Below are 23,961 nucleotides of genomic sequence, written 5' to 3'. Positions count from 1 at the left end.
TAAGTCTTGTCCAACGGATTGAAAACCGAGACAGCGGTAAAGAGATCTGTTCTACGCCTGAGAAGTGGTCTGCATCTGTTCTCAACTGTCTTTCAACAGAAGAAAAAAAAACCAGTTGCCGCATTAGGCAAACATGAGGCTTTACCGGGTGATGGATATAGACCGGGATCGAGACCGGAGTCAGGTCTGATCAGCATCGGGTTTGTTCAACTCCAGCCATCCCGAGCCACCCAATTTCTTCTTCGCCCTCGAACCCAGCACCTGCCAGTCATTGTAATTGAAGCAAGCGACCTTAGGTAAAATGCTACAATTGGGACACTTAGTTGCTGTACACAAACCAGTAGTCCAGCGGCTGCCGATCTTATCGCAGCCGCGGCGATAAGATACGCCGCCGCGCGCGGGCCTTCTTCCCCTTCCGCAAGGGAAAAAAAAAAGATTTCATCACCTCAGTTAGGCTTGCTCCTTCTCCGCCAGCACCAAAGTTTCCAAACAAACACCTCCCCTTTATAATTCATTCTCTGCAGGGACTGATCAATCCCCATACCCAAAATGCCGCACAAACATAAACGCAGACAAAAAGACTCCGAGTAAGTTCTACCACCCAATCCCCAAAACCTACCCCTACTGATCGCAAAACCCACTCTCCATTCCCCCATCCCACAAGTCAAAAGTTACAAGTCAAAAGCCACCTCCCTCACTCCCCCAACAAACTAACCACCTTGAATAGCGCATACGATCTCCCTCCCAACCGAATCGCCAAACCCCTCCCCGTCCGCGACCCCTTAACAGCCAACACGCCCAAACCCAAAGGCGGGCCGAAAAACCACAACCGAAAGAAACCCACCGGCACCGCGCGCAAGGAAAACCCGCAGACCAAGCAGCCGAAACCAAGCCCAAAAGATGCCGCCGCCGCGGCCGCAGCCAACTCGCGTCCGAAATCCGCGTTTGATGATGATGATACCCCGCGCGCGTTTCGGTGGTTGATGCAGCGGCAGCAATCTCAGTCCCTGTCCCAGGGGAGGAAGAAGAATGAGGGGAGTGGTGATGAGGGGGGTAGTGATGACGACGGTGTCACGAGTAGGAGTAATAAGAAGCGCAAGCGGGGTGGGGTGGAGGCGGGGGAGGGTCCTCAAAAGAAGCAGCAGAAGCAGCAGCAGCAGCAGCAGCAGAAGCAGAAGCAGAAGAAGGGGGGGATGGATACGGCAACGAAACAGTCCAACGATGATGCCACAAACACAACAACGGCACCCCTCAAGATTCTACCCGGCGAGAAGCTCTCCGACTTCGCCGCCCGCGTGAACAGGGAAATGCCCCTCGCCACCATGAACCGCTCCAGCAGGCCCGCGGCCGCCGAGCTGGCCAAGATTCGCGAGCATAAGGTCACGAAGCACGAGAAGCATCTGCTGCGGCTGCAGGCGATGTGGCGCAAGGAGGAGGCGGAGATCCTGGAGAAGGAGGCGGCGCAGCGCGAGGAGCGCGAGGAGGAGATGGAGGAGCAGCTGCAGTTGTGGAAGACCTGGGAGGCCGAGGCGGGCCAGCGCAAGGCCAAGAAGAAGGGGTCCGGCACCAAGAAAAAGGGGAAGCAGGCCGGGACCGAGAGCACAGTGGATGATGATCCGGACCCGTGGGCCAAGCTAAACAAGCGCGATCGCGTCAATAAACAGCTCAATCCCTTGGATGTCGTGCAGGCGCCGCCCCAGTTGACCAAGCCCAGAGAGGTCTTCAAGATCCGCGGTGGCGCCAAGGTCGACGTCGCCAATGTGCCTGCTGCGGTGGGAAGTTTGAGGCGCCGTGAGGAGTTGGCTACGGAGAGACGGAATATCGTCGAGGAGTATAGACGGTTGATGGCGGAGAAGAGAAAGGCGGCCTAGTCGCGTTTTTTTTCCGATCCAAGGCTGCTGAATTGAGAATTGTGAAATAGAAACGATATCCTTATTGCGAAATGCTTTTTGTGTATATACAAAAGAATCCTCCAATGTCCTGTAACCCCGATGGGACATCCAGCTTGCATCTATCAGCTTACTCCTGCTGTTGCACCGACTTGATATAGTCTGCGGCCTTGGCCTTGACCTCCTCGACCATCTTCTCGTTACCCAGCTTCTCCTCGAAGGCAAGCCACTTCTTGAAGAAGAAGCGCGCCTGCTTCGGGCGGACCTTCTTGCTGGCCTCGACGGCCGGGCCCCCCTTCTTGTTATCGCGGATTCCAAGCACCCGCTCGAACAACCGGCGCACCTGCTCAGCGTCGCCATTCTTGATCTCCAGATCCAACAGGATATTCCACAAGTCGATCCGCTTGGGGAACGAGGACAAGAGGCCCTCAAACACGGTGCGTCCGCGCTCGACGTCGCCGTTCTCAGAGCGGAACTCGATCTGAGCGAACTTCGAGGTGGTCTCCACGTGGGTGTGAGAGGGTAGCGACTGGAGGGCGCGAGGAAGCAAAGCGCGACCCCGCTCAGGATCAGCCATGGTATCGAACAGGAAGCTGGCGTAGTTGACAAAGAACTTCGATGACTGGAAGATCTTCTTCTTGAGGGCGGTCTGGAAGAGCTCATCTGCTTTCTGTAGCAACAAAAATCCGTTAGCAATCGTGGTGCCCACAGTCGCCTTCCAAGGATACTAACCTCGTTCTTGCCAGACTGGATGTAAATGCTAATCATCCGTTCGTAGACCTCCTGGGTGTCATTGTACTGGCACGCGCGCTTGAAAACCTCCTCCAATGAGTCGTCGGAGCCGTAGGTGTTCTCCATATTGAGCATGGCAACCCAGATGTTCAACTTCTCAGCATCTTGCCCGATAGTGATGGTACGCAGGGCACGCTCAGCGATCTCCTTAGCCTTCTCGACTTCACCCAGTTCCAACTGGAAAGCCATGTATTGCAGCCAAAGCACTGACGAATCAGGCTCACCAAGGAGCAGTCGCTCGTAGTCAGCCACTGTCTGCGGTCCATTGGCATCCAAGTCGCCAGTCCGGTCGACCTGGATTTCAGGCTTGCGGTTCTTTTTCTTCTTCGGGCGAGACTCCGCGTCCGAGTCGGAATCGGACTCTGCCACCACCTCAGGGTCCTTGGAGTTGCCGCTCCAATCGAAGGCGCTTGCACCCAGTCCTCCTTGTCGAGTGGTTGGTGCCTCATCCATAGACTCATCCTCGCTCTCACTCTCACTGTCCGCATCAACTTCGACGCCACCCATGGACACATCGCTATCCTCATCGCTGTCCTCGACGTCAACTCCACCGAAGCCATCAAGGCTGACGCCTTCCGACTCGGCTCCATCCTCGTCGCTGTCCTCATCTTCATCCTCGTCCTCATCGTTGAAATGAGAAGCCTTGAGACTGAACGAGATCTTCTCTTGCTCACGGTCGATCTTCAAGATGACGGCCTTGACAGCATCACCCTCCTCGTAGAGAGTACGTGCATCGTCCACACGATTTTCGGACATCTCACTGCGGTGGCAAAGACCACTAATGTTGGCGGAACCGTCAACTACAATGAAGGCACCGAAATCTTGCACCTTGCGGATCTTTCCAGTAATGACCTGGCCAGGCTTGAGATCGTGGAGCGTGAGTGGAGCCTTGTAGTTCGGGTCCAGAACGGACTCTTTCAAGCTCATCTGCAGTTTGCCTTGCTCGGCGTCGGCCACGGTAACGCGGCCCTTGACAAGCTGGTCGTTCTGGAAGGAATCCTTCCATTCCTTGAGGTAGGAATCAGAGAGATCCGAGACACGAACATAGGCAGTGACATTATGGCCCACAGTCACGAAAAGACCATTGTCGGCAACTCTGCGGATGAAACCACGGATGACATCGTTGACCGCGACGTCTTTGATCGAGGTGATCTCCTTGTCCTGTACGGGCAGGGACGAGCTCAAAACCTTCGACGGACGGGTGGAAAGGAAGATCTTCTTCTTGTCTTTATCGACACTCATAACATAGGCACGAAGAACTTCATTCTTCTGGTAGACCGTAGGATTAGCTTTCGTGTAGTCATCGGCCATGTCAATCAAGTCCAGTGCACCGACGATGGAGTCACTGAGCTGCAGAATGACCTGTCTCTCGGTGACCTTGGTCACTCTGCCGGGCAGGATCATGCCGACCGAGATGTCATCGAATGAGAGTTTGTCCGAGCGTTGTCTAGCGGAAAGGTCGAGACGACCCTTCTCAGCGTCAACCGCCGTGACATGAACCTTCATGGCAGATCCAACAGGGTAACGCTTCTCCACATCGGCCAAAAGAGAAAGATCATCCGAAGCATCCATGAGGCGCAGTCTTCCACGAACATTGGGAGACAAGTTGATCCAGAGGCAGTTGTCGGAGATATTGTTGACAAAGCCTACCCAGGACGAGCCGGTCTGGACCTGCTCCAGATTCAGCGGGCTGGGGCTGCTGGCCTTCAAAAAGCTCGGCTTGACAGAAAGTTCGAAAACGGGGTGCTTGCCGTTACGGTGGCTGATGGGAAGGAATTTGTGGTTGCGAGCATCATGGACGCCCAAAATTCGGGCTTCAATCTCCTGCTTAGGACGGAAAAGACGAAGGGGTTGCTTGCGATCGCTGATGTCCTCCCACTTATCGAACACTTCGGAGACGTCGATCCGACCCTGAATGTTGTCGGCGAGCTGGACGTTGACTTGAGTTGCGCGAACCGAAACAACTTTGCACTTGACGGTTCTTCCAAAGGTGAAATCGGACATCGAGGTTATGCTCTCGTCGATAGGATTGGCGACTGCATCATTAGTAGGAGTGGGCTTGGCAACGGGCTTCTTCGGACCGGCGCGAGTCGCCTCACTGGGCTTCATGCTCAAGATGAAACGCCTGAAATCGGTGTCGAGTGAGTGAACCGTGGCAGTAACAACCTGTGACCTGACCATATCGTAGTCGGGCTTGTTGATGTTCTCATCTGCGATAAGGCGCCTGGGAACGAGTCCAATCAGTCCACCCAAGAATTCAACAAACAATCCAGTCTGAGTGATGTTGCGCACAAAACCAGTGACGTCGGCGCCCTCTTTGAGATCCTCAAAGGATCCAGGCATGGCGCTTTGCTTAGCGGCCTTCTTAAGGGACTGTCTGCCGGAAACTTTGATGAGCCTGTGTGCCCGCTGGATGTTGAGAACAAGGAGCTCGTTGAGCTTCTGGCCGACACGGATCTTAGAAAGAGTCGAAGCCTGCTTGGAGGGAGAGCCGTCAATGACATGCTCAAGGTTGAGTCGGGCCACGAGGCCGTACTCGTCTAGCTTCAGGAGTACATCGTCACTGGACTTCTCGAACACAGTACCCGAAACGAGTAAGCCAGGATGAATCTTCTCGAAAGCCTCCTTGTAGGTTTCGGTGACAGTCGAGGGATCTTTGCAAGAAACCACAAGCTTTTCATTCGAGGCATCCACACTGAGGGCATGCACATTCACGACTTGACCTTGCCTGAAATGCAGGGAAGGATCCTTGATGTAAGCCTCACTCATCTCTGAGACGGGAAGGAAACCGCGGATGGAACCATAGAACTGAACCACTGCACCATGAGGCTTAAGACTGACGATGGTACCTGGGGACTGGGATCCGGCGGTGATGTCCTGGTAATCCTTCCAGATAGCAGATTCACTGTGCAACAGACTCTTCTTCAAAGTCAGTCGGATCTGGCGCTTTTCCAGGTTGACCGAGAGGATCCTTGCTGAGACGGTCATACCCTCACGGAACTTCTTTTCCGGGAATTGAAGAAGGGTGTCAGCAAAGTGCATCGAAGGCACAAGACCAGTGATTCCATCAGCAAGAACAACAATAAGACCATCGATGCCGTTTGCTCCGATCAGAAGCTTGTCAATTGTTCCTTTAACAACCGCTCCCACGGTCACATCCTCGAGCCGAAGGAATGGCTGATCGATAATCTTCCTCTCGAAAGACAAGAGGTAAAGGTTGTCAATGTGGCTGTAGCCAACGACTCGGGCTTCGTGTACGGTGTTCAAGCTGAAGGGACCATGCTCAGGCGAGATGTTTTCCACTTGGCCATCAGCCAGTCTGGAGACGTGAACGAAACCGATATGCTTCGTAGACCCGATTTGGACGTAGACGCCCATTCCCGGATCAACTTGAATAACCTTAGCCTCGGGCAGAATGGCAGAGATGGCGGGTGCATCGTTAGCGGACCCTGGTCCCTGGCTGTCCGATGCGAACTTGGCGACATGGTCGAGCAATGTGAATCCGACCTTAAAAGGCTCAGAGGAGGGGAAGGTACAGACCAAGCGAGCCTTGATCTTTGCTCCCGTTTGATACTTCTTGACCAGGTCTTCCTTTCCTGCATTCGCCCCAGACTGAACGAAGTCCACCGTCGCGTCCAACATGCCCATGATCTTTCCAACCATTCCAGTCGATGTCACCTCCGTCAAGAGGATTTCTGCGGCAGTACCGGGGAGAAATGAGTTAATCGTGGGGGCGTTGGTGAGGTAGTGCGACTTCTTGATGGAGCCAGTGGTCTGAAGATTAGCCGACAACTTGATGACGCTGCCGTTAGCGTTCTGACCCGTCACCATACACAAGAAGACCGAGCCTTCTTTGATAGTAGAGATATCCGTCTTGGGGTCAATTTCCTTCGAGGACATGAATCCCCTGACCTCAGCACCCTCGATACCCAGATCCATAACCAGACCGTGATCTTCCACGCTGACAACGGAAGCTTGAACTGCGGTATTGGCGATGAGATCCGATTTCGAGAGACCTGCGTTTGCCTGTCGTGGGTCGACGGAAAGCTCTATGCGACGCCTATTCTTGGCACTGGCGTCGGCCGCATTACTTCCAACAGAGACAACGTTTGCCCGCAGATATTGTCCCAGGTAAAAGTATTTGTGAAGATCCAGGGATTTGCCCTCCTCGTCCTCCTCATCCTCTTCATCCTCCTTGTCGCTATCGTCCTCCTTAAGGAGTTTCTCAATTTTCTCGTCCAGAACCCGCGACACTGAGGTTAGGGGCACATAACCGGTAAGGTTATTGGGCAACGAAATACCGATGTTGTGAACGCTGATACTCGAAACTTGACCGAGGACCATACTACCGGGTACAAGTCGCTGCTTTTGTGAGCGAACAAGTTTCATAGGCTAACGACAATACTTGCTTACCTTGAAGTTGAGACCCTCAATCCGAATACCTTTCTCGTTCGCATCCTTCTCTTGCTTCTTTCCCTTCACCTTCTTCTTTCGAGACTTCTGAGTGGCGGTCGCAGTAGTCTCACCGGCATCTTCCATATCCGTATCCTGCTCAAATTCGTCATCGTCAAATTTTCTTGAAGAAGGCTTGGACCCCTTCTGCTCGAAGAGGACGTCTTTCGTGGCTTGGATCTGGATTTGCTTTCGTTCCAGAGGCGTCAGCACGCTGCCACCACCACGAGGGAAGGATGGCTCGTCGTCGCGCAGCACTGAGAGCTCGGAGGCTTTTGGCGCATCCGAGGCATTTTTCTGTTTCTTTTCTGCGTTGCGATCCTCTGCGCCCACTCTGACGCGCTTCTGAGGTTGACGGGTAGATACCTCCTCAGCGGCATTACCCTTGCGCTTAATGGGAGCCATAATGAATTTGAAAATGAAGGAAAAGGACTGAATGAGCTGCTCCAAAGCTCCCAGTCCAAATAGTTTGACCGGCGGACTTGCAGACGAAAAATTAAAAATTTTGGACGGAAAAGCCGATGATGGGGAACACCGCCTGCCATATCGGGACCGACCTCCCACCCCATTAGGGATGTTGACCGCCTGCCGTGAGGGGAAGCGCGCGTCACGAAAAAGGCACGTCGACACGAGAAAAAAGGACTTAAAGTGGAACTATGATTACTTGCTCGCTGGGCCAGCCTTCATTCTCCAGCCCAGGTCCACCCACTCCCCAGTTCGATGCTTCTTCTCATCATTCTTCTCTTCTTTTCCCTGTCCATCTCATAGCATGTCTGTGGGCCACAATGGACAGCTATCATGATCTCCCTGAAGTACCTCGGTCGGAGCCTGTTTTCCCTCCCTCATCACAGGAGATTCCTTCCTCCCCACCCTCAATAGCCTCCGATGTTGGATTCCGTCGCAAGCCCAGAAAGCCTCCTCCTGTCACTCCACGCTCATTCAAGAGGTTCTTCACTCCTCGGTCTATGCTGAATAGCGGCAACAATACCAACAATGCGAACTCAGTCAGGACTAACCGTCAGGCCCTGAAGACACTTAGCTCCCCTGCGGTCAATCGGCTGGGTCCGGCCTTTACCAAGACATTGAAGGCCATTGAAAACAGATCCGTTTCTCCCGAATTAGTACGGACTCCCAGCAAGAGACGGAAGCTCTCCTTTTCATCTATTGGCTCGTCTCTTCAATCATCGCCCCTCAAAGAAGTCCATGTTCGGGGGTCAATCAAATACGATCAAGAGCTAGCCGCCCCGGTCCGGAAGATCGCGTTGAATGTGAGCAGCATACCGGAGCATGAGCCCAAGCTTGACACGTTCACCTCCAAGCCTCCTCGCCATGTCTCACCAGTCCGTCGGTCACGGGCTCTACAAACATCGGGCGCGCTACACATGCGCAGTGTATTGGGGAATCGCGCAAATCGAGTTACCGTGCGAGCGAACTCCGGAGCTAGTATGCGATTCTGTTATCAGATAGGTCTTCACTTGTTCTAACTTCTTCAAGGCTGGCAGGAATTGACCTCGAACTTCTACTCCCGCCCGGATGATAGTCACAATTGTGCTAGTGTCGCTGGTGATCGCTATGTTCTTCCGTTCTGTGCGGCGTCCTGCAACAGTGAGGGACCCTACTTGAACATAATAATGAAGCTGTGTATACTGACGGATTTGCAGCCAATAGTCTTGTTGCTGTGGGCGACGAGGAAGGTGGCATCAGATTACTGGATTCTGCTAAAGACGACAAGAACGGATTCTCGCAAGCATACCTTACCTTCCGTCCCCACATGAACTCGATCATGGACCTAGAATTTTCGTCCGATGATCTACTGCTCGCAACAGCTTCCGGGGACCAGACTGCGCTAGTCGTCGACATGACTACACAAACACCGATATATTGTCTTTCGAACCACGTCTCCTCCGTCAAGCGAGTTCAATTCCAACCGGCGGCCAACAACAAAGTCCTAGCAACTTGTAGTCGAGACGGCAATGTGAACATCTGGGATCTTCGATGCAAAGGCTTCGATAAGCCGTGCTTGCAAGTACAGTGTTCCCTTGAATCTGAGTCCGAACCCACTACTTCGCCTATCTCATCCAAAACGACGTTCCCTCAAGTCATGAACACCATCCATGGCGCGCATGCTTGGATGCCACAAACTGCCGCAATGTCGGGAGCAGAACCGCAAACCCGCCGCTCCGATATTACTGTGACTTCGCTGGCCTTCCTTCCTCCTGGGCGCGAAAACTTGTTTGTCACCGCTTCCGAAGCCAATGCCTGCGTACGATTATGGGACATTCGCACGACACATCACAACCGTCGTAACCGGCCAGTCCTCCCTCTCTCTACTACTCGGGAGCCTGAAAGCCACGCCAAATACCGACGCTTTGGCCTGACGTCGATCACACTCGGCGGAGACGGCTCCCGACTTTATACACTATGCCGCGACGGCACCGTTTATACATACTCCACCTCTCACCTAGTGCTCGGCAATGCGCCCGAGCTTTCCCTCAACAATGATCGCCCACGCCGCTCAGGTGGCTCCGACAAAGAAGGCCTCGGCCCGCTTTATGGCTTCCGCCACTCCCGTCTTCAGGTCTCTTCCTTTTACGTGAAAATCGGAGTGCGTAAAGCCGCCGGTGACAAACCCGAAATGCTAGCCGTCGGAAGCAGTGACCGCTGCGCGGTCCTTTTCCCCACCGACGAGAGATTCCTCTCAACCTCATCCGCCAGTTCTACCGCCGCAGAGACCGACTCACTGCCCGACACCCCATTCTCTACTCGCTCCGGGCGTCTTCGCCGTACGAACTCAGGGGTCGGTCTATCCGGCCGATTGGAAGACACCATCCCGATCTACCAATCCGGCACCCCTCTCATCGAGGGCCACGCCAAAGAAGTCTCTGCTGTATCTTGGACGGCTGATGGCGAACTTGTCACCGTCAGCGATGACTACAGCGCCCGATGCTGGCGCGAGGGCTCCGAAGCTCGGGACCTACGCGCAAGCGGGGAGACGGAGGGCAAACGATGGCGCTGCGGCTGGGCGCAAACGACCGACTCGTATGATGACGAAGATGAATGATTTTCTTTGGTCTGCTTTCTCTTTTCCGGCGCTTTTTACCCCATGTTTTATCCTCATAATTCTCGGTGTCAGCATCCTGTGGCGTTTGTGTCCCGTTTCTATATCAATGTTTGTGCTTTAGCGGGTGTTTTGTGTTATTTTCGTCTGTTTAGTCCTGTACGCAGAGAACTGGTTGTGATGGTGTTATTCTATTTAGGTGGGTTGCTGCAAAGCAGAGAACAAGAGTTGTGTCTAGTTACTTGAGAGGTAGAACTGAATCTGCCACAAATAGTGAGGTGAAGCTATCAAATATCCGATTCATATTATAGATCATGTTATGTGCACTTTACCGCAGTAAGAAGGTATTCACAGGAATTCCTTAGAGGAACCACTAATCAATCACTGCCCTGAGTGATCTACATGCTACGAGCATGAGGACATGACAAAAGTGGTACAACTAATGTATTTCATATCTCGATTATACTTTTCCTCTCCCTAAGTATCTCAAACCCCATACGGGAAACAGGAAAAGATGGAAATGGCGCAGGGGCATGACTATCACTTCCAAAACTTGTTTTTTTCTTAGTGACCGTGACCATCGTCCTCCTTTCTCTCCGGGTCCAACTTGATCATGGTATCAATACGCATGATGGCAATGCAAGCTTCGACGGCACTCTTCAGCTGCTTGATCTTGCCCATGCTGGGTTCCAGGACACCGGCCTTGAGAGTGTCATGGACACGACCCTTGGTGAGGTCGAGACCATAGTTGCGGTAGGTCTTCTTCTTGGCGATGGCCTTCTCCTCCTCGTTGGCATCACCGTCCTGCACACGCTGCGAAAGAGCATGTCGGACACGGAGCTGAGCAACAAGCTCGGATGAGTCCTTGGCGGCGTTCACTGCCAAGGTCTTCGGGACGATCAGGAGGGATTGGGCGAATTCGCCGATGGCGAGTTGCTCGCGAGAGCCCTGCAACATATGGTTAGCCGCTTATCTCTCTCTATTCTTGGTTGAACGGAGGGGTGGTAGACAACATACAACTGTGACTGCGAACTCCTCGAGATAAATGTGAAGAGCCGTCTCGACGGCACCACCACCGGGGACAATGCTACCGCTCTCCAAAGTCCGCTTGACGGCGCACAGGGAGTCGTGCACCGAACGCTCCATCTCATCCAGGGTGAAATCGTTGGGGCCCCGCAGGATGATCGAAGCCGAAGTGTGTACCTTGGTGCCCTTGACAAGGATGCACTCGTCATCGGATATCCGCTCCTGCACGACTTCCTCTGCGTAACCCAAATTCGAGGCCTCGAACTTCTCATCACCGTTCAAGTCTGACAGGGTGCTAACCAAGGTGGCACCGGTAGCCTTGGCGATCCGGCGAAGATCCTCCTTCTTGCAACGACGGACAGCCATAGCACCTCTCTCGACGAACAGTTTAAGGACCATATCGTCAATACCCTTGGTGGTGAGGACGACATTGGCTCCGGACTTGAGAATCATCTCGACACGCTCAAGGACGATGCCGGCTTCTCTCTCACGGATCTTCTCCAGCTGATCGGGATCGTCGACTGTGATCTGAACACCAAGCTTCATTCTCTCCTTCTGCAAGTTCATATCCAAGCAGGCAATCTTCGCATCGGTTATCCGAGTCTTCATGGCCTGGGAGGCGACAGTGCAGTTGAGGGCATAGCCGTTGACAAGGACCGACTCCTTACTGCTCTTACCGTGTGCCTTCAAAAGGTTAACTGCCTTGACGGGGTACTTGACCTCGTTTCTCTGGTTGGTCGTCTTGACCGCCAGCATGGCGTCAACGACCATGTTGGCAAAGAAATCGCCGTCTGCGCCGATGATCTTGCTGGACATGGAAGTCTTCGCGATGCTAACCAGGCTGTCCTTTCCAAGGGCGTCAACCTTCGTAGTGATGTTCTCGTTCATGTACTTGACGGCTTCTCTGAGGGCGAGTCTGTAACCGTTGATGATGGTGGTGGGATGTATGCGGTTCTTCATCAATTCGTTGCCTCGTCGCAGGAGCTCTGCAGCAATCAGAACGACCGACGTGGTACCATCACCGACCTAGACAGATATCAGCGTGGTTGTTCTCCCCCCACTAAACGAGACGTGCAAACGGCGGGACCGACCTCCTTATCCTGTTGTTGAGCCAGGTCGACGAGGATTTTCCCGGCGGGGTGCTCGATATCGAGAAGACTGAGAATGGTCGCACCGTCGTTGGTCACCGTGACATCCTAGAGAAGAGTCAGGAAGCTGTTTGGGGGGGGGGGGTGCGGGGTCTTGATGTTATGCATACACCGATGTCATCCACCATCATCTTGTCCAAGCCGGAGGGGCCAAAGGAGCTCTTGACGACATTTGCGATCGCCTGCGTGGCGAGAACTGCGAGTACAAGTCAGGATGCATCCTCCTGAATCGATGCTTCGTGTGATCACAAACCGTTCTGCTCTCGTACATCGGCACCGGTGATTTTCTGCCCACCCAAGACTGTGCGAGTCCGTAATCAGTTTCCATGAGGTCCAGGGGAACATTTGAAAATTGAAACTCACAAAGCGTGTCCGCATTCCGCGGAGCCTCGAAGATGCCTGCCATGTTTGTGTAACAGACAAATGATATGGAAGAGGTGACAAGAGAAAAAGAAAGAAGCACCGACAGCAACAAAAGTGCTTTTGCGTTTGCTTCACTTTTCGGCGGCGGCTGCTGCTTTGCTGCTGCGTCTTGCGCTAAAAGTTCTGCCGGGGTCCAGGCGGTGAGGAAGCGCAAAGGAAGAACATCCCACTTCTGAAGATTGACTCAGAACCCCTCCTCCACGGCCCCTCCCCATCTTCGGTCCTTTCTTTCCTTCTCGTCTGCATTTTCGAGTTTGGCCCTTCAATCTCCCTCTTCCTCAAACTCCAAAATGTCCAGTCAAGCCCCCGCTGACGCTGCGGTTCCCGCCGAATCGGCGGCCGCTCAAACCTTGCCTGACCGCACCCAGGCCCCCGCCGATGCCGCTCCCCAGGCCCAGGGTGAGGTCTCCAAGAACGCCGCGAAGAAGGCTGCCAAGTTGGCCAAGCTGGCTGCCGACAAGGCGGATAAGAAGGCCGAGAAGGCCGCCAACAAGGGTATTGGCAAGCAGGAGGCTAAGAAGCCTGCTACCAAGGCCCCCAAGAAGAAGATCGAGGGTGCCGCTCTCATCGGTATCGATGTCTCCAAGGAGGAAGACTTCCCCAGTTGGTACCAGCAGGTCTTGACCAAGGGTGACATGCTCGACTACTACGATGTCTCCGGATGCTTCATCCTCAAGGTAGGTTACTTCTTGCCTGCGGAATTGGGGTCGTACTCGTACTAATCTTTGCGCTAGCCTGCTTCCTACTCGATCTGGGAGGAAATTCAGAACTGGTTCAATGGACACATCAAGAAGATGGGTGTCAAGAACTGCTCCTTTCCTCTGTTCGTCTCTGAGGATGTTCTCCAACGGGAGAAGGATCACATCGAGGGTTTCGCGGCCGAGGTCGCCTGGGTCACCCATGCGTATGCACATCTCCTTCCTTATCTTCGGTCGCGTGATGTCTAAACTGATACTGATCCGTCCCTATACTGCAGCGGTTCCACCCCTCTCGAGAAGAAGATTGCCATTCGTCCCACCTCTGAGACTGTCATGTACCCCTACTACGCCAAGTGGATCAGAAGTCACCGTGACCTTCCCCTGAAGCTGAACCAGTGGAACTCCGTCGTTCGTTGGGAGTTCAAGCACCCTCAGCCTTTCCTGAGAACCAGAGAATTCTTGTGGCAGGAGGGTCACACTGCCCATCTGACCCAGGACAAGGCCCATGAGGAGGTCATGCAGATCCTCGATCTTTACGCTCGCATCTACGAGGAACTCTTGGCCGTCCCCGTCGTCAAGGGCCAGAAGACCGAGAAGGAGAAGTTCGCCGGTGGTCTCTACACCACCACTGTTGAAGGCTACATCCCCGCCACTGGCCGTGGTATCCAGGGTGGTACCTCCCACGGTCTTGGCCAGAACTTCAGTAAGATGTTCGGCATCACCGTCGAGGATCCCTCTGCCAAGGGCGACGAAAAGAAGCCCCCCATCCACGTCTGGCAGAACTCCTGGGGTCTGTCGACCCGTACTCTGGGTGTCATGGTGATGATCCACAGTGACAACCGCGGTCTGGTCCTCCCTCCCCGCGTGGCCGAGACCCAGACCGTCATCGTCCCCGTCGGTATCACCGCCAAGACCACCGATGAAGAGCGCAGCAAGCTCTATGCCGAGATTGACCGCCTGACCTCCGTCCTTCAGGATGCCGGCGTCCGCGCCATCTCCGACCTCCGTGAGGGCTACTCCCCTGGCTGGAAGTTCAATGAGTGGGAGCTGCGTGGTGTGCCCGTCCGCATCGAGTTCGGCCCCGGTGAGATGGCTGGTGGCTTCGTGACCGCCGCCCGCCGTGATGTCCCCGGCAAGGACGGCAAGGCCCCCATCCAGATTGCTGAGCTCGCGACCGCCGTGCCCGCTCTCCTCGAGACCATCCAAAAGGACCTGTACAACCGCGCCGACAACGAGTACCGCTCGCACCGCAAGCTCATCACCAACTGGGACGACTTCACACCCGCTCTCAACGACAAGAACATCTGCATCATCCCCCACTGCTTGACCGAGGAGTGCGAGGACCAGATCAAGGAGATGAGCGCCCGCAAGGCTGAGGAGGACTCCGGCGAGGCTGAGGACGCCCGCGCCCCCAGCATGGGCGCCAAGTCCCTGTGTATTCCCTTCGACCAGCCCGAGGGTATCGTCCCCGGAGAGACTAAGTGCACTAACCCCAAGTGTACCCGTTTCGCCGAGAAATGGTGCATGTTCGGCCGTAAGTTTTCTATTCCCTTGTTACTTCTACCGCATTTCAGTCTTGCTAACGTTACGATTTCCTATCCAGGCTCCTACTAAGCAAGTCAACCCATCATATCCTCAAATCTTCTCTCTTCTAAGGTTCTTGCGACCATGTGCGGACCCAGAAGTGGCTTTTATTATCTCCGATTCTATGTGCATATCCTCCATCTTATCTTCGTACTATGACTGTTATGACTTTGATTTCCCTGCCATTACAGTTTTCGTGTTGTGTGTCTGTGTGTGTCTGTAAGAACGTCCGGAGTGGTTTTAGGTGGGGTTTTTGGAGAAAGAGGCAAGAAAGCGTGTTGTTGGGGAATTTTCTTTTTCTTTATTTCAAGAAGAATTTAAAGACGTTTCTAGAGATCCTTGCCTTTGGCTTACATGAGATACCTTCCGAATGCGCACTGTGCTATCCGAACTTGAAGTGTGGAGATGGCAGAAGAGGTTGACGGATTCTTTCCTGTGGTCTACTTAACTGGTTTACGGGGAATATAAGAAAGGGGCATATACGGCTACTGTGGTAGACGGACAAAATTCAATGACTAGTACTTGACGTTCATGATAGCACAAATGTGGTATTGTGATTGAGGAGCAAGGGAGAAGGACATGAGACTTGAGTGAAAATAGTGAGTAAAAAGTGATGGCTGCGCTAAATGCCAGAAACAAATGAAGGATAGGTGGTTGTACAATGTGTGGAGGGAGGGGTAGGAAGATATCTTCAGCAATGGGTCAAGGAATGAATGTGTAGCAACAAGTTAGCTTTTCTGCGATCGTCAAAATGATCATGATCCGCAACTCGTTCGTCGTCATCTTGTTTCTCTTCAAAAAGGAATGTCCGATGTGTATGAAAGGAAAGGTGTATGGAGGAGTGGATGATGAGCAGATGTGCATGGGGAGGGTATCATGAAACGATCTCATCTGGAAGTACAAGGTGTAACTAAAATGAATGGATGGAGTACGGTAGGTCTGAGCACCACAGTAGTCGATTTTTGATTATCGAGGAAGGAAGAACGCAGCTGAACACAGCTATTTCACGTTCGAAGTGCTGACAGGGCGCGGCCAGCCCAGGACTCGGTTGGGGCTTTTATGCACAGGGGACCCCGCTCCTGCAGAGTCGTAGTCGACCCCTTGAATGCGCACCTCCGGCGTTTCGAGGCTGGGAAGCTGAATGATTTCCTCGTCGCTCTCGTCGTCGGAGAAGCTGGATCGGGATCCTTGAAGGGAATCCGAACCCTGAGCGCGCATGTAGAGGATGGAGGGCGAGGGCCGACAATGCTCCTCAGCTTTCTCGCGCCAGAGGGACGGAGTTGATGTGGACTGACTCGCGATCCCTGCGGACAAGCGACTGCTGACCTCCTTTTTCGAGGGGTTAATCGCGGAGCTAGATGCACGTGTCTCACTCTCGGAGTGGAGAAGGAGATCCATATAGGTCATAGGCATCTCAAGCTCCTCCTCGGTGTTTTCCTCATTGGCATCCGCCTTATCCAAGACTTGATTCGATGGTAAAGGGGCATCGGTGTGCCTCCGTCGACTAGCAACGCCTTCTGGAGTCTGAAACTTGGCCGTCGTCGACGGCACGCTAGTTGAAATGCTCCTACATTGCTCCGAGTTGCGTTTGTGTCTCCTAAAGGAGCTCTTTCGGATTAGCTTAAGGAGCTGGCCTTCTTTCGCGCTGGCGGGGCCTCTTTCAGAGCCGAGTTTTGGGTATAGCGGCACGCTGAACCCCCGATCGAACGACTCCTGAGAAGGAGAAGGGGTCGCTGATCCTTCTGTCTCAGAGAAAGTCAGGCGTTTGAAGGCGTCGTGTGAATTGATCTCTCGGACGATTGCATCTTGAAGGGTTTCCAAAGTCGGATGAAGGGTAACCACTGGCGGGGACGTATAAGCCTGTCGAAACATGTCCATGATTTCCGCAACCTTCTCCGTGGCAGGAGGCAGAGGCGAGACTGCTGTAGGTGAACCCACTGGCAAAGGGCTGTTCATGAACTCTGCAATGCTCGGGTGCTGGGTTGACTCGGCAGTTTTGGGAGTCGGAGGCTGCATGGCGCGATGTGTGGCTCTTGTATTGGGGTTTCTTCGAGCCGCCAATTCTATGTTGATAGAAAGATCTCGGACATTCTTCTTAGAATGTCTGCGAGAAGATGCTGAGTGACATTGATCACTCGACTTCGAGGTGGAGCCGCAGACTCCTTGTGCTGAATCCTCATCACTCAGGGTTTGGTCGTGACTGATCGATAGTGGTATAGTAGGACTGTCTGGAAGAGGGGTATTACTCCATCTGTTGCCTTGCTTGTGAGCTGGTGGCACACCCAGGTAACCATTGTCGGGAGTTGGGGGCTCTGTATCAGAAGTTCGAGGACGCTCGCCCGCTAGATCAGGCGCCGATCTCTGAGAGCGCAAACAACTTCTCTGGAAGCTCATTTCATTTGAAGACTTTGGACGATCATCGCGCGGAGAACACTCTGTATTAGCGAAACCCTCAGGGGTAGTAGCTTTTACCCGACCTTCCCTTGCCCGCAAACGAGGCCAATGTTTCGTGGAATTTTCGCTTTGGACAGTTGATCGCAGAGGCAAGCCATGTGCTGAATGAGATCGTGTACTTGCGCTGCGTGTGAGAGAACGGCCGCTTCTTCCCGTCCTATTTCTTGCTACATCTCCTTGATAGGAAATTGGACGAGGAAACACCACCTTAGGAAGGAACGTTCCTTTAAGAAAAAAAGCCATGTTTCTTTCCGCGATGTCCTCATTGTAAGGTGTGATGGGCGACAGGGAAGTAGGGCATTGAATATGGTACCGATGCGAAGTGAAGAGAGCATCAAGTAAGTCGACATGTCGGGGGATTTTGTCCGGGAGCTGACTTGAACGGTGCGAGGATGTTGGCCGAGAATAAGGTGATGAGGGGCGTAACTCGGAGATGACCTGGGTGGTTGTTGCCTCAAAAGCTGCAGCGGAATGGTAGACATTGGCCGACGTCCTTGTCCGATTACCTCGACCGTCTTGATTTAAAGCTGGCGACTTCTCTGCGTGTTTCTCTGCGTGAAAAAATCGTTTGAGAGACGCCATGGCGGTGTTGACGGATATTCGTGGACGTTTACAAAGTCGTCCACATGTGAGATTTGCATCAACCCCTAGCCAACAAAATCCGGAGCTGGAGCAATGGTAGTCAAGCTGATAAGGAATCGTTAAGTTGACGATTATGTTCCAGTTTAAGATTTATAGCATGTCTAGCAGATACTGAAGGACAAAAGCAGACTCAACATGCTCGGACACGGAACGTGTGACGGGATGAGGAACAATGAAAAGAGACCCAAGTTAATGAGGAGGGAAGAGCTGAATAAAGGAATTCAGTGTGGTGGCTGCTGCCCCATCTGCAGATCTCATATTTGCTCTTGCCGACATCAGGGGCAGAAGTGGTCCAGGTCCCAGCGATGGAGCCTGCGAATGGTGGACACAGCCAGATTCGGAAGAGAGATCTGGTGGGACATCAGTAGTTATAGGATGTGCATTAATCCTTAATTCGCATACCTGCGAGGCGCAGAAGTGACGCCACAGTCAAGGACACGCCTGTATGTTTCTTGCAAACCATACCTGTCCGGCGCATGCTTTGCGCAAAAGCAGTTCAATCCAGAGCTCCCCTGTTGTGAGCCCTAGGTCCTGCCAACGTCATAAATTAACCTAAAAGCTAGAATCTTTCCCCTAGTTGAGGGAGAGGTCATTTAAAATTTAGATTTGCGTCGTGCCGGCCTTACCGCCGTACTAGTTAGATGGGAATGCCAATCTTAGCAACACTCCTGAGACTGTGGCAGACCGGCAGCCTGACCAGCCGAACTCTACTTTCTTTGAGGACGGCAATCAGCCTATCAGAGATCGGTGGATCATTCGCCGAGAGGAGTCCGATTGCATAACATGGATGCTCTCTCTAAATGGAGGCCGAGGAATTTTGTCGGCTAGAAAGCCGTTTTTAGACAGGTTGGAGCCAGTCAGAAGGCGATAAAGCGGCGCGGGATGGAACCACGAACTCCCCATCGAAGAAGCGGGTCTCGCCCGAAGGAACGTGCTATTCGTTGCCTATCATTGGCCATAACGGGCAGCGGATCGTCAATAGACAACAAACGGCGCAGACACAGAGTGGAGCTGATTTTGCCAGCCGAGCACTAGAGTCCTTGAAATTGCCCCATTGCGATACTGATTGACAGGGGCAGAACCGCTGACTGCCGGGGGTGAGCCGGTGTCAAGTGGTCAAGAAATGTTGGGTGGACCGATCGGAAGCAAGAAGAAAATTGGATGGGATTTTGACAGAAACGGCGTGGGAGTCTAACTGCAGTGGCACTTTGAGGCTTTGAGCACTTCGATCAAGGTGGTTTTGCGGATGTTCTCCGTATCTGCGGAGAGAGTGCCTCAATTGGCAGGCCAGTCCACCAAGTCCCAACCATTTGAAACACCGATCGCGGAAGCACTAATCTTGATTACGCTTGATGAAAAGAGTCAATTGCCATGTCGCAAAACTGAGCAGGGGAAGTGGCAAATGGGCTTTTTCCTTTGGAGTGAACGATGGAGTCCTCTACACATACCAGTCGGTCATCCTTTTACACTGTGCATGCAGTTATGTGGTCGTTCGGCCATATACACTGTGGCGGGCCGATGCATAAGACATGTACATACATCGCATAAGGCTGAAAAGAAAGCTGCTTGAGCTTAGCAAAGGCTTTGCTTGAATCTTGTTGTTAGCATTTCGGCGCAGTCGTCTTCCACTGTAGACTCGCGCTCAAGGCTCCGAGATGTTAGGCCATGTCAGAGTAAATCCGACCCTAGTGTGGCCTGATCAAAATTCACGAGCGGTAGAGGATCCTCGAACAGATTGTTGGTTGCACTCTCTTCAACAACCCAGGATAAATTGGTCCAATGCCAGTCAGTAGCCAACGGCATGTTGTCATAGACGTGAGTTTCTGCGTAGGTAGGGGTTTGCTCTTGTCCAGATGGGAACGCCTGTGCTTGCGACCCCGATGATGAAGGGCTAGCAGACATCTCTCGAAAGGACTGAACATTGGCTTCAGGACAAGCAGAAGCCATATTTCGGCGAATATGAATCTTTCCAAGCAAAGGAGCGTTTAGTGTCAGCTCTTGACTACCAGCCCCGAGGTCTTCTCTACTCAACAGCTCTTTGAGAGCGCACAAGGTATGCATCCCATGTTCGGCGAAGTCAGTACTAGCTTTATCCTTCGACTTCTCTCGCAGGAGCTCGATGACCTGAGACACGGTAGTCTGAAGCTGACCTCTGTCAATCTGAATGCTGTACCTTTTCATGCAAGGCCAGCTGTGTGACATGAGGAGCAGGATCACCGTCGCTGTGAAGGCCTGCAAGTCTAAGATACGAGATATGAAAATTCCAGAATGCAGCCTTCGGCGGACAAACAGATAGCGCTCTACGACGGATGTTGACTCGTCCATACAAGCGAGCCGGTTGTACAAATATTCCGTACCGCAATCCTGTCGCAGAGCTAGCGGGAGATGCGCTCTCATGACCACGTAGTGATGAACCAGCTGTATGATGTGATCCGCTCGCAGGTTCTCAATTTTGTTGTGCACCCACCACGATGCTGGTGTTCGGGATGCAAGCTCTCCCGCTTCTCTGGCAATCTCTAAGGCTAACGTGCTTGGTTTTATGTCTGGTTCGTGCGTCACGTTCATATCTTCAAGCTCATGAATCCGAGCAGCTATTCCTGCTAGCTGACTGAGGTAGACACGTGGCTGAACAGCCCCGTCCACCACAAGTTCAGTAGAGGTTGTTTGGCGGTACCGGAGTGTATCAGGGCGTATGTTCATCATCATCCCCAATATCCGATCGACGCCGCAAATGGATTCCCAGAGTTGTGCTTTCCGGGCCAGAATGTCATTGCTAGCCTGAGCACTCGAACCTTTGAGACGAAAAAGCTGGACTGTTTTTGGTAACCCCGTGAGCTCGGCAAGCGCAACAATGTGCCGCAGTCGAACCCAAGCTTTCTGGAAATTACCGTAGCCGATTTGGCTAGACTTCTGTTAGCTACTCTACGGCCAGAAAAGGATTCATAGTTCCAGAGGAGATTAATGCGCCAGACATGGCCAAGGGAGGGGTAGTATGAGCTCACAGTCGAGCGAAATGCAGGGCCATTCCAAGCCCCTCAAGCGTACCTACTACCCTATCATGAATAAGGATTGTCGTCTCAACTGCATCCGACACAGCGTGCGAGAACGCTAGCTGTTTCTGCATTACTCGGTTATCGTACGCGGGAATGGTAGGCCGCTGGGAAACTTGAAGAGCTGTGATAGCCACCTCCAAGAGCCACGTAGCCAGGCGAATGACGTCCACATTTGGCTGGCTGACCTCCACGTAATTGCCCATCAGCTCGCACTGCGATTTCGCTGCGAATGGCTGAGGAAGAATCAACTCTAGCAATTGAAGCCAATCGTAAGTATGCATCGTGATGTTTTTTGCTTCCTCCCACGAAGGGATCAATTTCTGGAGTGCAGGCCGCGCCACCTCGAGCAGATGTGCGCAGGCTTTGGCTTTTCGTTCTTGTTGCTGCCTAGTACGTCGATCCATATCGACACTAAGCCAGGGGTTTTGGAAGAGTGACCGTAGATGGGCAGGCTCCTCTGCATCAATAAGATCCGTGGCACTCGAATCTCCTTCCGAGTCCTCTCCATCCAAGTGCGTTGTGTCGAAGTTGTGATCACCGATACCTTTACTATGGGTCAAGCTTTCATCATGTCGAAGCTTTCTCTCAAGGTTGCCAAGGGTCTTGGTCAACTGTGATACTTGGGCCTCAAGCTGAGTGATCCGTAATCGCGACGGAAGCCGCTGTGTCTGACGCTGGCGAGAACTCGCGGTCTGGGCGATGCATACGACTCGCCTTTCCTGACACTGTCGACACTCGAGCGCATCATCAGGGATTCGCACGCAGCGAACTTTGCGTCGCCGACCTGTATGGATGGATTAGCGGCATATGTCAACAGATAGAGTCGCCTGGAGCATACATTCTGTGCAGCTCTTGGCGGCATTCTTTGGCGTGGCACGCAAGGATTCCATTCGAGCGTTTGACATGAGTCAGTGATAAGTGGAGACTTTATCACGTATTACTCGTAGAAACAACTCGTGCACCGGCAGGAAAATGATGTGTGCAGACGGGTATGTGAGGGAGCAGTAAGAAAGAGAGAGAGAGAGAGAGAGCGAGCACAAGGCAGAGGAAGGAACGGAGCGGTGATCGACCGTCGGAGCCGATTTCGGCTCCGCGGAAGCTAAATGGACCCTGAATTTCCGAAGGAAGGAACGGTACACTTTTTCTAACACTGTAAAACACTATAACTAAGCCAAGTATTGCCTCTGTCATCTCGGACTCGCGTCTTTGGATCGCCGATTTGGCGTTCATTTCTTCCACACCCAGTGGATGATGAGTCGTCTTATAAGCGGGTAAGCAGCAGATTTTCTTCATCTCTTTACATCTCTCATGTGCAACTACGATACCTTGAATAGCGCTTTGATATGTTGTCTAACTCTCTCACGAAGCGCGGAGGCCCCTATCCGGCCACTACAGCTGGCATGGGAGGCTCGCCCACCATTGTCCCCGATATCCCGGTGTGCGCTGTCTTCATGTGTCTCTACATCGGGTTTGCAGCGACCAACATGACAATTTTCCAAAAGAACCGTCGCCGAAAGCACAAGTTCCTACCCTCCGGAATGTTATTTGGGTTCTGCATGGCACGCATCACGACCTTGATCCTCCGCATTGTCTGGGCCACACGACGCCGAAATGTCCGACTTGCCATTGCTGCCCAGATCTTGGTGAATGCTGGCGTCTTGCTCATCTACATCATCAATCTGATTCTCAGCCAACGGATCCTGCGTGCAATGCAGCCGCGATGGGGCTGGCATCCTGTTATCCGCAACGGAACGAGAATTCTCTACGGCCTCATCGGGGGAGCGCTCGCTATGGTGATCACATCCACCGTCGTCTCAATGTATACCCTGAACCCCGACACGCATGCCTCCTGCCTTGACGTGCAGCGGGCGGGCCTAACCTATCTTCTGGTCTTCACCTGCGTTCCACTGCTCCAAATCGCGCTGGCGGTCCTACTCCCCCGCTCTGACCAGGAGGAGACGTTTGGAGAGGGCGCAATGACCAGCAAGATAGTGATCGTGACGGTCTCTGCCTGTGTCTGCATTTTGATCGCCGGCTTCAAAGCGGGAGTCACCTGGAGCCCCCCGCGACCGTTGGCACATCCTGCGTGGTACCATTCCAAGGCTTGCTTCTACGTCTTCAATTTCACCCTGGAGATTCTGCTTCTCTGCTTGTTGACAGGCACTCGCATTGACAAGCGCTTCTTCATCCCGAATGGTTCGACTCGTCCCGGGGACTATTCAAGGTTGATGAAAGAGGCAGAAAGCTGTGGCGGACTGTATCAAGAAACTAAGGATAGTGGTAGTTCGCGTGGTTAAAACTACAAAGTCGAGCTTGGACAGCTAGGGGTGTTATCCTGTTGAGCCGTTTTGTATTGTACCCTACAGAAATAGATGTTCGGAGGACCGTGTTTCAATCCTTTGCCTGTGTCTGTTGGCTAGCATAGACATCCCAATCTCTATACCTTCGAGCTAGAATTCTGAGATGTGCATGAAAATGCCACATCCTATCCAGCACCTCTAGCATACGACGTTTGCCATGAAGCTCGTTCGGTATCATTTTGACATCAATCAACCCAGAAGGTAGCTTTTAGAGCAATTTCAGAATTCTAGATATATTCTCATCTCAGCGGGCTCACTCTTGTGCAGCTGACCATACTTTGCTCGGGGGTTGCCTCTGACTAGCAGAGAGGCTGCTGCGTGGTATGCCCCCATGGGGAGCTAATCGATGTAGGTAAGGCCGCGCTAATGTCTGTTCGCGTAT

The 23,961-nt window shown here is 52.9% G+C and overlaps 9 protein-coding genes across 9 annotated transcripts; 5 read left to right on the top strand and 4 right to left on the bottom strand.

Annotated features, from left to right (window-relative positions):
• Window positions 1-337: 337 nt before the first annotated feature.
• BP01DRAFT_92175 (uncharacterized protein) lies at window positions 338-1,945 on the top strand. Its single transcript, XM_025580231.1, has 2 exons — window positions 338-587; window positions 728-1,945. Exons 1-2 carry the CDS (start codon window positions 550-552, stop codon window positions 1,869-1,871), a joined length of 1,182 nt encoding a protein of 393 aa, XP_025429983.1. The 5' UTR covers window positions 338-549; the 3' UTR covers window positions 1,872-1,945.
• On the bottom strand, window positions 1,935-7,607 carry BP01DRAFT_322422 (putative rRNA biogenesis protein RRP5). Its single transcript, XM_025572761.1, has 3 exons — window positions 7,095-7,607; window positions 2,622-7,043; window positions 1,935-2,559 (listed from the first exon to the last, which is right to left on the bottom strand). The coding sequence occupies exons 1-3, from the start codon at window positions 7,536-7,538 to the stop codon at window positions 2,020-2,022; spliced, it is 5,406 nt and encodes a 1,801-aa protein (XP_025429982.1). The 5' UTR covers window positions 7,539-7,607; the 3' UTR covers window positions 1,935-2,019.
• Window positions 7,608-7,810: 203 nt separating this feature from the next.
• Window positions 7,811-10,472, top strand: BP01DRAFT_322420 (WD40 repeat domain-containing protein). The gene is made up of 3 exons (XM_025572760.1): window positions 7,811-8,576; window positions 8,628-8,738; window positions 8,795-10,472. Exons 1-3 carry the CDS (start codon window positions 7,919-7,921, stop codon window positions 10,192-10,194), a joined length of 2,169 nt encoding a protein of 722 aa, XP_025429981.1. The 5' UTR covers window positions 7,811-7,918; the 3' UTR covers window positions 10,195-10,472.
• A 152-nt stretch (window positions 10,473-10,624) lies between these two features.
• Window positions 10,625-12,857, bottom strand: BP01DRAFT_424561 (chaperonin-containing T-complex alpha subunit TCP1). The gene is made up of 6 exons (XM_025579708.1): window positions 12,729-12,857; window positions 12,619-12,666; window positions 12,476-12,561; window positions 12,309-12,413; window positions 11,209-12,243; window positions 10,625-11,139 (listed from the first exon to the last, which is right to left on the bottom strand). The coding sequence occupies exons 1-6, from the start codon at window positions 12,769-12,771 to the stop codon at window positions 10,756-10,758; spliced, it is 1,701 nt and encodes a 566-aa protein (XP_025429980.1). The 5' UTR covers window positions 12,772-12,857; the 3' UTR covers window positions 10,625-10,755.
• A 221-nt stretch (window positions 12,858-13,078) lies between these two features.
• Window positions 13,079-15,579, top strand: BP01DRAFT_393069 (proline--tRNA ligase; the record flags this gene model as incomplete). Its single annotated transcript, XM_025578206.1, has 4 exons — window positions 13,079-13,465; window positions 13,523-13,692; window positions 13,765-15,020; window positions 15,090-15,579. The coding sequence occupies 4 exons, from the start codon at window positions 13,079-13,081 to the stop codon at window positions 15,098-15,100; spliced, it is 1,824 nt and encodes a 607-aa protein (XP_025429979.1). The 3' UTR covers window positions 15,101-15,579.
• A 490-nt stretch (window positions 15,580-16,069) lies between these two features.
• BP01DRAFT_299772 (uncharacterized protein) lies at window positions 16,070-18,106 on the bottom strand (the record flags this gene model as incomplete). The annotated part of the gene is made up of 2 exons (XM_025571962.1): window positions 16,070-16,326; window positions 16,366-18,106. The coding sequence occupies 2 exons, from the start codon at window positions 18,104-18,106 to the stop codon at window positions 16,070-16,072; spliced, it is 1,998 nt and encodes a 665-aa protein (XP_025429978.1).
• A 97-nt stretch (window positions 18,107-18,203) lies between these two features.
• BP01DRAFT_92129 (uncharacterized protein) lies at window positions 18,204-18,679 on the top strand. Its single transcript, XM_025580230.1, has one exon. It carries the CDS (start codon window positions 18,302-18,304, stop codon window positions 18,557-18,559), a length of 258 nt encoding a protein of 85 aa, XP_025429977.1. The 5' UTR covers window positions 18,204-18,301; the 3' UTR covers window positions 18,560-18,679.
• A 1,069-nt stretch (window positions 18,680-19,748) lies between these two features.
• BP01DRAFT_393067 (transcription factor domain-containing protein) lies at window positions 19,749-22,209 on the bottom strand. The gene is made up of 3 exons (XM_025578205.1): window positions 22,058-22,209; window positions 21,169-22,003; window positions 19,749-21,068 (listed from the first exon to the last, which is right to left on the bottom strand). Exons 1-3 carry the CDS (start codon window positions 22,122-22,124, stop codon window positions 19,835-19,837), a joined length of 2,136 nt encoding a protein of 711 aa, XP_025429976.1. The 5' UTR covers window positions 22,125-22,209; the 3' UTR covers window positions 19,749-19,834.
• BP01DRAFT_424557 (uncharacterized protein) lies at window positions 22,195-23,599 on the top strand (the record flags this gene model as incomplete). The annotated part of the gene is made up of 3 exons (XM_025579707.1): window positions 22,195-22,208; window positions 22,391-22,490; window positions 22,554-23,599. The coding sequence occupies 3 exons, from the start codon at window positions 22,195-22,197 to the stop codon at window positions 23,514-23,516; spliced, it is 1,077 nt and encodes a 358-aa protein (XP_025429975.1). The 3' UTR covers window positions 23,517-23,599.
• Window positions 23,600-23,961: the final 362 nt, after the last annotated feature.

Source organism: Aspergillus saccharolyticus, assembly GCF_003184585.1.
Source record: "Aspergillus saccharolyticus JOP 1030-1 unplaced genomic scaffold BP01scaffold_23, whole genome shotgun sequence".
Taxonomy (NCBI): Eukaryota; Fungi; Ascomycota; class Eurotiomycetes; order Eurotiales; family Aspergillaceae; genus Aspergillus; species Aspergillus saccharolyticus.
Note: the sequence above shows the minus strand (reverse complement) of the source record. Positions and strands in the feature narration are given on the sequence as shown.